This window comes from Arachis hypogaea, chromosome 18, assembly GCF_003086295.3.
Source record: "Arachis hypogaea cultivar Tifrunner chromosome 18, arahy.Tifrunner.gnm2.J5K5, whole genome shotgun sequence".
Taxonomy (NCBI): domain Eukaryota; kingdom Viridiplantae; phylum Streptophyta; class Magnoliopsida; order Fabales; family Fabaceae; genus Arachis; species Arachis hypogaea.
In genome coordinates this window covers 11,563,964-11,576,825 of record NC_092053.1, presented here as the reverse complement: position 1 = coordinate 11,576,825, position 12,862 = coordinate 11,563,964, and the positions used below count along the sequence as shown (strand labels likewise).

Below are 12,862 nucleotides of genomic sequence, written 5' to 3'. Positions count from 1 at the left end.
AGAATCAACTTCCTCTATTTCTAGTTAAAAAGATTTGAAGTAATGAAAACACCTAAAAATATTTTCTGTTAACTACCTTATTCAGTAACAAATTTTGGGATAAAAGAAGTAGACAAAATATCATATTGTAACCATTGGATAATGGACTCCTTCTCAAAATGGTCTTACACTATAAAAAAACCTCAAACTATCTCTTTAAAAGACCCTTTTTTCTGATACTTAGAAACTCATGTTCATCTTTTTTTTTTCTCAAATTTTTCTCATTATTCTTCATTTTATTCATCAATTTTACAAGTAAAATTGGCATTCGGATGTTCCACCAGAACACTCGACAACAAGATTAATTAATCCTTGTCCAATCTAACAAAGTTTATTCATTTTCATCATTAGTTTTTGTATTACTTATTTGTCATTAATAAAAATATTTTTTTTATAAATTTATTTATCTTAAATCTCTCGTCTTAATCAATTTTTATTTAATCTATTTTTCATAAAACTCACCCGAAATCAGTAAGTTTATTTGAAAGCCGTGGATCAACAAGCCAATAATGTGCCTTCCAAAGATAGAAAACACCTGTTTCAACCATGTAGGATATAAGATCGTAATTTTAGATATTATTACTCGAGGAATAATCCCCATTTTCAAACCCGTAATCTATGTTGCCTTGTTGAGCATCAAGTCACCAACACCAATAAAATAATGACGCTTTCCGATCCGCTCCTCCAACCACCCCACGGTCTCTCTTTCTATTTAAGAATTCATCAGATAGTAATAAGTTATCAAGTGCATTACATAATATATATCTTCACATATTTATTTTTCCTCGAACAAAACTATATAATATGTATTATTATTACGAAACACCATGCTAACTAAATTAGCACTATTATATACCACCGGATAAATGAAGCCTAATCCATTGAAAACTTACCGCAAATGAGTAAAACAAATAGTTCCATAAAACTTGTTAAGGGAGAAGAAGTCAGAAACTTGGGTAACAAGTTACCTGGAGTTAGTTAGAATTCTGTTATGAGAAGAATTCTATTAGAGGCTGTTACAGCTAGTTAGAGGTTGTTAGTGGAGCTTCTGTTATGCTATGAATAAAAGTTAGTTGGGTGCTTTTGTGTTAACACACTAATAACACTTTCTCTCTTCTCTTTGCATTCTCAATCATTCTCGATCATTACTTTCTCTCTTCTCTTTGCATTGTTGTTCTTTTCAATTGGTGCAAGATCACTCATAAAAATATTGTTTCAAATAAAACAGTCTCTCATGTATACTAGGGTCAAAATGATCCAAGATGAGGCGTGAAGTTCACGCACCTATATTAGAAGGTGAAATAAAGAGGACTTGTGAAGCGCACAAACAATGTCCAACCGGTTACGAGGAAAGGAGAAGGAAGACGGTGACGCGCTTTTGTAGGGCTATCACCTACAAATGAGTGTCACAGTGAGTGAGAGGACCCCAAAATTTAAGTAGAGGCGTCAAGTATAATAGAAGATGCATGACATTGCATGTGCACTTCGTATTTGTGGAGCTCAGCTCACTAACTAGAGAAATTATTGAGTATTTTTAACTATTCATATTAAAATAGTAATTTTTTATTTAATAATAAAATATATCTTAAAAATAATATTTATATAAAATATAATACATTTACATAATATTGCATGAATATACAATGGCCAATGAGTAATAACTCGCCAATGAATAATATCTCAAATAACATAGTATTCTCATACTCAATTAAGAGGTTGCGGGTTTGAGTCTTCTATCTTTGGTAATAAATAAAAAAAATGAGTAATAACTCAAATGGCATAGGCTCCCAATACTCAATTAAGAGGTTGCGGATTCGAGTCTCCTATCTTTCCAAATTTTAAGCCAATGAGTAATAGCTCAAATGGCATAGACTCCCCATACTCAATTTACTCAATTAAGAGGTTGCGGGTTCGAGTCTCCTATCTTTCCAAATTTGCCAATGAGTAATAACTCAAATGGCATAGTCTCACTCAATTAAGAGGTTACGGGTTCGAATCTCCTATCTTTGATAAAAAAAATAAAAAAAATACAATGATGTTTAGATAAAATACTTGAGTACGATTTTTTTAGTCAAAAATTAATAAAAAATTTTAAAGTCATACTTATATGATTTATAGTTTTAAGATTTTAAAATTTAGATATTTAAAAATATTCAAAAATTAAATTTAAAATCATATTTTTTTAAATCACACAATTTTTTTACCATGTTTTAAAATAATAAAATAAAAAAGAAAAAGAAAAAAATATTTAATAGAAAGATAAATCATGAGGATGACAAGTGTTTGGATCCATGTCACAGTATTAATCATCCAACCAACATTCAACTTACTACACTATTCTGCATGCATATGTGTCACCTGCCGTCTCCCTCAAGTCTAAATATGAATTTGGTTCAGATGCATCCCAAACAATATAATGTATAATGTACCACTATCTAAATTATGGTAGACAACTTGCATGATTCAAAATTATATTATATAAAATTAAAATATAAATAAATTGATAATGAAATGCTAATAATAATACTAATTATTTATAGTATTATACTCCTTTTAAATAAAAAAATATTATGTTAGATAACTAATGATTTTCTTGAACAACATAAATAACGAATTTTAAAATGACCCAATTTAAATAAAATATACTACACTCTAAAATACTCATCTAAATCTAAATATTAGAATAACCATTCACACACCTAATAAATTGACCATCCGATATATTCATTATTCATATTGTTTAATATTTTTATTATCTACCTATACTTTTTATAAAAAAAATATGGCCAACAATTTTAATAAAAAAATAAAAAATAAATAAATATTATACTTAACGCGATGAGATAAGAGGAGCTAAAAAATTTAGATATGAAAGTAAGATGAGTATTATATTTAACATTGTAATTTTTTGTGTTTTTTAAAACTATGGAAAGTACACAAATTAGATCCTCTGATTTGTGTTTAAAAAATTTTAAAAATTTTGGATACCCTCTGATCTGTGTTTAAAAAATTAAAAAAATTTGGAGTACACAAATCGGATCGTCCGATTTGTGTACTCCAAATTTTTTTTAATTTTTTAAATACAAATAAGACGATCCAAATACAAAAAACGGACCCTTAAAAATCCAGCGATCCAATTTATATTTTATAAATTAAATTATTTCATATTTTAAAAAAAATATCTTAATAGATTATAATTTAAAAAAACATCATTATTAACCTAATATTAAAAATAAAAATGTGGATAGGAGGTGTGGATTGAAAGAACGACCCCTCGTAAGGTTAGAAGCCGGCACAGTATGGAAAAAAAAGCGTGACCGCTTGTCTCGAATTTGCCGCATGACACGTAACCTCCCTTTTAAAACACCGCTATCCTTTTTAGGCGGCGCCTCTTCCCAGTTCTCCACAGTCAAACACTCCCTTCACTTCCCTTCCCTTCCTTTCAGTAGTTATACTACTACTATTATCACATTTGCAGTAATTTTTATATCCTTTTTTTTCATTCTCTGATCTCTAATTTTAATAAATAATTTATTTGCACTTTCCTCCTTCGCCAACTGTGTATATAAACCCAACACAGCTCCAAAACGAACTAGGCACATAACTGAATACAATACACATATCATTGAACGTTGTGGTGTATTTGGATTTGGAAATGCGAAACCCATTATCGTCGATGACTATCAAGAAAAAGCATCCCGCTAGCAAGAAGGAGCCAAACAATAATATTGCCAAGGAGGTTCATTACAGGGGTGTAAGGAAGAGGCCATGGGGTCGTTATGCCGCCGAGATCCGCGATCCTGGAAAGAAGAGTCGCGTCTGGCTCGGAACATTCGACACAGCTGAGGAAGCCGCCATGGCCTACGACGCCGCCGCCAGGCAGTTCCGCGGCGCCAAGGCCAAGACCAATTTCCCTTGCGCTTCCCACCACGAAAACGACGACATCTTCGCCGTCGCCGGCAGAAAATGCGGCATCGTTGAGTCTTATCCGATTGATTCTGCGTCTGAGCGTGACGTGACACGGTGGACAGAAGTAGATCGGTTTTTTCCGTTTGTTCCATACTGTGGCGGTGAGGGCGTAGTTGCACCGGTGGGTCCGGTTTTTTTGCCTGAACCGGTTGGTAGAGTTGAGTTCGTTGGCAAGCAGAGTTGTTGTCCTTTTCGGTTCGAGCCGGTAAGGATGGATGGGTTTAGTGCACGATCTGGAAGTGGGGCCCAGAGTAACTCGGATTCAACATTAGCCGTCGATTGCAAACCAAATGGAGTTCTTAATCTTGATCTGAACCTCGCTCTACCCATTGGCCATTGATGCTTGACCTTCACCTTCGTTTTACATCGTTTTTACCCTACTAATAATACAGGCTTCTTTTTCTTTTTTTATTTTCCAATTTCACTTTCCCTTTTAACATCATGTTGAGGATATAAGGTGCTGATGTAGATATTTTCTTTCTTCTTTTATAGTCTTATTATTGTTGTTATAGTTATATTAATTAATAACAAGCTTAACAAGTTATATTAGTTATCTGGATCGAATATCTCTTATATATGATTTTATGCCAACAAAATTTATTTGATCTAGCATTTTAATTTGGAAAACGTTAAATTTTTTCTAATTATTTTTTTAATAACGAATTAATTTCTTAAACCTATAAAGTTAAGAGAGTTACATCTTGTCAAAAATAAGGGTAAGAATAAACTGGGCGAAAGCAACATGTTTATTAATTTTTTTTTTTGGTGACTACATGTTTATTAATTATACACGTTAAATTAAGTAGTAATAATAAGAAGAAGAAGAAAAAGAAAAAAAAAAAAAACAAGGTAGGATGAGTCAACACTCAACCACAAAGTTAAAACGTTTATTATATCGTCTTGTTTTAGCTCACTTAAATATTATAAGTTTACTGGGTTAGGATATGTAATGGATACCATGTTTATCTATTTTATATTGGATATTCGTACTTTTGTGATCGTATATATAAATGTCCAATTATATATATTTTAACTATTGTTGGAGCAGAAGAGAAAAGTTTGTTTGAATTTTTTTGTCATTTTTATGTTTGGTAAAGTTTTTATTACGTAAATATAGAAATAATTTTTGTTTTCAACCTAGTTTATTAAAAGCTAAAAATTCTAATTTTTTCGTTTACTTTTTCATGTTGGATTGAACTTTATGTTTTATGTATCAATTATGTACTTTATTATTTATATGTTTATTGTTTATTTTTATAATACTTTTTTTTAATACTCTCTCATGCATATTATTATTTTTTATAAAACTTCTGTTTTTTTATATGAGTTCTTCTATTGTTATTGTTTTTTTTTGTGAAATATTTTTTTTTACTTTGTATTATGATTTTATTAATTTTTATTAGAGTACCAAAGAATATTGAGAGTATTTAAAAAATATTAAAATTTATTTAAATATTTAAAATAAATATTATAAGATAACATAAAATAATTATTTAAATTTATGTTTTTTTCTGTAATTTTTCATCTAAAAATGATTTTGAATAATGTAATCTAAACAATATTTAGTTTACTATAGTCCATTTTAAATAAAAATTATCAAACATAAACTACATTAATACTAACTCATTTTTTATCAAAACCAATTTTACAAAATTAATTTTATACAAATATCCAGTTATAAACGATAATCCAAACACACGTTTAACCAATACTTATTTGTTAATTAAAAAGGAACAACAGTGCCAATAATAATGTATAGGAAGGCTTTAGTATTACATTACATACAATCAATCAATTAATTATTAGCCTTTGGTTTTAATAAAGAATGAATCGAACCAACACACACACAAAATAAAATATATAAACACACACATACACACAATAATAATCCTCCTATAATTATTCTATGCCACTTTTAAATTTTACAGTGTATACTTTCTACATGCCAGAAATAATATATATTTGTTAATGAGTTTATCTAACTTATATTCCAAAGATGCATGTTAAGATAATAAATTAAATTTTTTTAAATATAAAAATTTAAATTTTTAATATATTTTTTTATTTATTAAATAAAAATATTTAAAATATTTTATTAATAATAATTTTATTATGTGTTCTTATGATATATGTTAGTTAAACTCTTGTTAAATTATATATATATATATATATATATATATATATATATATATATATATATATGTGTGTGTGTTAATGGCAGTATTAAAAAAAATAGCCAAAATTTAATTTATTTTATAATCATTAATTAGTGTAATAATTAATAAATATTAAATAAAATAAATTTAAATTATTTTAATATTTTCGATACGTTAAATATTCAAATTTTATGAAATTTAGTACACTTAAATGATAATATAACTTAATTCAACAATTGATCCATGCGGTTACGATAATTTAACAGTTGGATCGGATGCAATCGTAAATAAAAGAAAAAATTATTTAATTATATAAGTTAAATAAAAATGGACTCCTCTATGTATGTAATCATTACAAATTTGTAACAATCTAGGACCTCATATAAGAAAAAGAATGTTAAATTCTAGTTGTTGCTATCTCACCCCAACTCTAAAACAAAGGATTTTATGTTTTACAGAGGAACCAATTAAGAATCTTACTATGGAGTATTTATATAATGTGTACAATGAATTATTTATTTAGTTCAATATGAGTTAGAGAATGAATATCTAGAATAAAATATTAATTATTTCTCAAACACAATATATCCATATTATCCAGAATAACCATCCAAATACTATACAGAGATAATAAATATCTAATATCCTATTAAATCGAACATTCCTAAATACACATATACTCTCTATATACTCATTTTGGGTATCAAACTCTTGACCTTTTAGATCTAGAACTCTGATACCATGTCATGATACCACTAATTCTAAAAGTTTCAACTGATGGAAATAGATAACACTAATGATTATATCTAGACATTCATAAACTTCTATTGTATACATTGTACAAATATTCTATTAACTCTCTATACTTTCTCTATAAATATATATAAAATATTATGAAAAATGCAAAGGTATCAGTATAAATGTCCTAATTGATCTATCCTAAATTCCTAATCCACTAGTTAAGTCGAAAAAAAGGTACTAAATTGAATAGTTGATATAGACTTATATCAATAAATTGGGCTGCTATTATAATAATAATAATAATAATAATAATAATAATAATATATTTTATTTAATATTTATTAATTATATTATTAATTATTATAATAATTAATAAATATTAAATAAAATAATTTTTTATTATTTTTTATTAAACATTTTCAATAATAATAATAATGGTTAGTTTGGATTTTGGGGAGTTTAATTTACACTGATGACAAAATCAAAGAAAAAAGAAGAGCAAATGTGACCCACAGAAAGATAAGTGGGTCAAGAATGCAGGATGAGGAGGGAATTGAGGGAATTGTATTTGGGTATGGTAGGGTACAGTGTGGAGGGGTGGAGGTACAGAGTGGAAGGCACGTGTATTGATTTTGCCGTCCAAATAAATAAGTGTTGTAATAATACGTGAATGTGTGCTAGTTTTGGAAATTGGGGGAGGGAAAGAAACAAAGAGAGGGACATGGGATTGAGTGAAGAAGAAGAGAACCTTGTACATGTGGAGTGGTGCCGTCACCTGCCGCTTTCTCTGGTGGGCCTTTACCGCTGTGTGTGCGTCGGCGCGGAATCTGTGGACACTCCATTCCATTCCGCATCACACCACACACAGTTGCTTGTCGCTTTCGCCCTTTGCATTTCTAACCATTTCTTTTGCCAAATTAGCTAAATTATATTCATCACATTAAAATCAACCTAAATTTTAGCTATATTTGGGGGACCATTTTTAATTGCTTAATGAGTACACCTTTTAAAGAGAAAATTATATTAACTATGTTTAAGTAAAATAAAATTTATCAAGACTAATCTAAGTAGATTCGTCAAATAATATCTCAGTTATTTGAGAAATTGATATTATTAAAATGATTAAATTCTAAAATCATATGAATAGAATTTAATTAAATGTTTTTTTTTTTTGAATTTATGTAAATCAAACCAACCAAATTTAATTTACATATCTTTATATAAATAATTAGAAAATTCAATTTATGCAAAAAAAAAACTTCAATCGAATTAACGCAATTGAATTTAGTAGTATAAGAGAGAGTGTTTTAATTTTGTACCACTCAAAATAAATTGAATTAGATAAATTCGATTTACTTAAAATAATTAATTCACAACATACTCACACAATTTTTTTTTTCAAAAATAATAGGTTATATTTAAAATATATAATACAACGAAAATATATTGTCAATACAAGAAGGATGTATCGTATTGTTTTCATAATTTTAAAAAAATACCCTAAAATTTAATAATTGAGTATTATACCAAAATTATATTAATATGTTAAAAAATAAACGCTTTCCTAGGGCTAAAAAAATATATTAGAAAGACGTAAAGTTATTGAGAAAGGCCTGTGATGAAAAATAGAATTTGGCAGCAATGTCAACATCTTCCCTGACCCTTAGCTCTCTCACCCTCATCCATTCTTACTGTCATGTAACACTGCAACTGTTGATTTGGCAATTCCCCTGCTATGGGTCAAGGATCTGTTTAGCCGAAACAAAACATGGAACAATCAGCTTATCAATAGGGTGTTTTCTTAGGACATAGCTCAACGTATCACTGAAGTAAAAACCGAGAATGAAAAATATATATTTATCTAGGCTTATAATAGTGATTAATATAACTATTATTTTAAAAATTTATTAAAAATATAATTATCAATTAATTTTTTTCATTCTTTTTATAGTTAACTTTTTGTTTTACACATAATTTTTATCTATATTATTTTTTTTATTTTATAGAGTACATGTAGTACTCATTTTTTATCTTTCTTTCACTTAATTAAAAAAAATAATGATAAAGATGTGTATGAAAAATGATAAAAAATAATAAAAATAAAAAATTTAAAAAATAATAAAATTAAAGATGATTTAAGATATTAAATATAAAAATAAAAATAAAATATTTTTAGTAAGTAAAATTAAGCGAGAAAAAAGAGTTTCTTAAATTTAAATTTTTATATCTACTTTAAATTAAATAAGATTGAAAAAATAAATAAATTCAAAAATATTTATAAATTTTTATTTTGATTATTACATATGGTAACAACCTAATGATTTTAGTATTATATTTAAATTAATTCACATTTCATTATTCTATACATTAAAAAAATTAAATAACTTATAAAATTTTTATTTTTATTTTTATTTATTAATAATTTATTATTTATTAAAATTTTATTTAATAAATAACCAGAAAACTACGGAGTATAGTTCCGTAAATTTATTTATTTATTCATTGAAAAAATAATTTTTAAAGGATTAAAATAATAAAAAATAGTTTAAAAGATTTGTATAATATGATAAAAATTTAATATTAACTATATATATTTTAAAACATTTTAAAGATGAAATTTTTATGCGACTGTTTGATAGTATAATTGGAAAAAAAATAGTTTTCATCTTTAAAATTTTATAATTTTACATTAATTTTTTTGTTTTTATATTTTTTTGTAAATGACAAAAAAATTAAAAAGAGTTTAGACATTGAATTTTATTCTAATATTTTGCATGGATCTTTTAAATAATTATCTAAATTCTTACCAAAATTTAGAGTAAATTTATAATTTATTGATTAAATATAAAATAATTTAAAATTTTGCTATTCTATACCGTAATGAGTAATAGCTCAAATGGCATAGTCTCCCATACTCAATTAAGAGGTTGCGGGTTCGAGATCAATTAAATCTCAATACAAGTCTACGTAATCTGCATGGCTGAGACAACGAGGGATGAAGATCGGATCGAGAAAGACAACCTGAAAGGAGGTAGGAATATGATTTTACTGGAAGAGGCAGACATATCAGTGACAAAGGGGATAATTCCTTCAAATTCTTTTTTAATAAAGAAGTGGATGTCTTGCGTGTTGAACGTGGTTCTCCATGGCTATTCAAAGATTATGTGCTCCATGTCAAGAGATGGAAGGAAGATCAGATCTGTGATGAAGAGATTATTTCCAATTTTCCAGTTTGGGTTCAATTTTGGGGTTTGCCAGAATCGTTTAAAACCCTCGAAGTTGGACGTAAATTGGGAGAGAATCTGGGCACAGTGTTGGAGGTAGGTAAATTTCAGATGCGAGGCAGAGAAACTAGGATTGTGAAAAGCCAAAATCAATATCGATGCTACCAGGCAAGTGAGAGATCAGTTAATAGTGGCAGGACCTAATAAAAAGGAGGTAGAAGTGGCACTGCGCTACGAGAGACTTGGAAAGTTCTGTACCTATTGCGCAAAATTGGGGCACGAGGTGAAAAACTGCCATGATCTGCTGAAGGACACAGAGAGTGAGATGGTAAAAGAGGATGACATTGGCGAATGGGTTAAAGCTAGCCAAGTGGGAACGCGAATCTACTCTGAAGGAGAAAGAACATTCAACAACTCAACCCAAAACCAGAATAAGGCCACTCAACGTAAGAAAAAACCGGTTTTAAACTGCTTATTGAAAGAATTTGCAGGGATGTCAATGCAAGAAGGGAAACAAAGTTTGAAACCACAAGACACTGGTAACAGGGCAGCACCTGAGTCACCTCAATCAGCCAATTCTAGAACAGAATGCATGGAGGTTATCATAGCTGGTCAGTCCAATACCAAGGAGGATGAAGGGCAGCTTATGCAATTCGCTATTGGGGAGTGTCTCACCACAGAAAAAGGTAGGAAGTGGAAAAGGTTAGCAAGACAAGGTGCTGCAGAGTCAGATACTAAAAGTGAACCCAAAAAAAGGTTGATGAGTGGTATAGCTGAAGTAACTACAAAGAAAGCAAGAACAGAGGATGAAAATGCAGTTGAACATATGGTGGAGGGTGCCAGCCTACAAATGGCACCCAAGGCGCCATAAGAACTATAGTTTGGAATTGTCGGGGTTTGGGGAGACCCCTGACAATTCACACCTTAAAAGGGATCTGTAAATCCCACTCCCCCGAGATTGTGTTTATAAGTGAAACAAAGAACCAATCTCGACAGGTGGAAGTAAAACTTCGGGTATGCGGCTACGAAAACTGGCATATTGTTAACCCGGCAGGAGTGGCAGGAGGACTTGTGCTAGCTTGGAAGGACAGCATCAATGTTCAAATTATTAGCAGTGGAGAATTTTTTGTGGCAGCCGAAATTAAGGAAGTCGGAAGCAGTGAGGTATGGGCGTTCATTGGTGTCCATTTGAGTTGTTCAGAACAAATTCGATCCTTACAGTTTGAGGAGCTTATAACAATGAGCCAACACATGGAAGGAAAAGTGGTAATAGCAGGCGATTTTAATGCTATAACAAGCCAAGCGAAAAAGGAGGGTGGAGGCCAAAAATCAGCAACCACCATTGCAACATTCACTAATTTTATTGACAGTAACGAATTGGTGGATATTGGAATGGTGGGGCACCCTTTCATGTGGACAAATCGAAGACAAGGAGAGGATTTGGTGAAGGAGAGGCTTGACCGCTATTTAGTTGGGATGGAATGGAAGTTGAAGTTTCCGAATGCAGTGGTGCACAGGCTCACAGAGTCAGGCTCGGATCATGCTCCAATTTTGATGGAAACCGAACCTCAATCCTGGCATAGTAAAAGGCGGTTTAAATACCAGGAACGTTGGTGTGGAGAAGAGGATGTCAAGAGAATTGTCAGTGAAGTGTGGAGAATGGAAGTTGTAGGCTCGGCTATGTTCTCCTTGGCCCAAAAGTTGAAAGTTTGTAGACATAGACTAGTTCAATGGCAGAAAACTCACAAAGCAAACTCCCAGAAAGAAATTGAGGACCTTCAAGCTAAACTAGAGGAGTTGCGGGTGGCTGGAATCAATGGGGGAGAGGAGGTTACCAGTTTGGAAGAGAAGTTGGAGCTGGCATATTTGAAAGAAGAGAGCTATTGGCGAGAAAAATCTAGAATCAAGTGGCTAAAAGAAGGAGATCAGAACACTAGATTCTTTCACCAAAAATTTCAATCAAGGATGCGAAGGAACAGAATTTGGAGATTAGTGGGGAGGGACAATGAGATTGCATCGAAACCGGAGGATATTGCAAAGGTAGCTGAGGACTACTTTTGCGATATTTTTACTTCTTCTTGTTCGGCTGATCCGAATCCATACTTAGAGGATTTGGAGTCTAAGGTTACAGCTTCCATGAACCGTAGGCTCCAAAGGCCAGTAACTATGGACGAGGTCAAAAGAGCTACATTTAGTGTTCATGCTCAGAGTGCTCCTGGTGATGACGGGTTTACAGCTAAGTTTTTTCACTTTTTCTGGGATATAGTTGGAGGTGACGTTTTTAAGGCAGTGAGAAGTTTCTTTCACAGTGGCAGAATTTTAAAAAGCTTCAATCATACTCAAATTTGTTTGATTCCAAAGGTGCCAGATGCCAGTGACATGACTCAGGTACGACCGATCAGTTTGTCTTCAGTTATGTATAAAATTATTTCTAAAATTATGGTGCACCGATTACAAGGTATTATGAATAAAATTATAAGTCCAAATCAGAGTGCGTTTCTCAAAGGAAGACTCATTTCAGATAATATTCTAATTGCCCATGAATGTATGCACTATTTGAAAAATAAGAGAAGTGGGGCAGAGCATGAGATGGCTATTAAACTAGACATGAGCAAGGCTTATGATAGGGTTGAATGGCATTTTTTATGGTATATTATGGATAAGCTGGGGTTTGATGCTAAATGGATTAACTGGACTAAGGAATTGGTAACGACTGTTTCTTACTCTGTTGTT

The 12,862-nt window shown here is 30.4% G+C and overlaps 1 protein-coding gene across 1 annotated transcript; it reads left to right on the top strand.

Moving 5' to 3' along the window:
- The first annotated feature begins 3,335 nt into the window (after nucleotides 1-3,335).
- Nucleotides 3,336-4,557, top strand: LOC112772907 (ethylene-responsive transcription factor 9). The gene has a single exon (XM_025817919.3). The coding sequence runs from the start codon at nucleotides 3,695-3,697 to the stop codon at nucleotides 4,346-4,348; it is 654 nt and encodes a 217-aa protein (XP_025673704.1). The 5' UTR covers nucleotides 3,336-3,694; the 3' UTR covers nucleotides 4,349-4,557.
- The last annotated feature ends 8,305 nt before the right edge of the window (nucleotides 4,558-12,862 follow it).

Excerpts from the sequence above, each read along its gene's own strand:
- LOC112772907 (XM_025817919.3), top strand. The coding sequence starts at position 3,695 with ATGCGAAACCCATTATCGTCGATGACTATCAAGAAAAAGCATCCCGCT.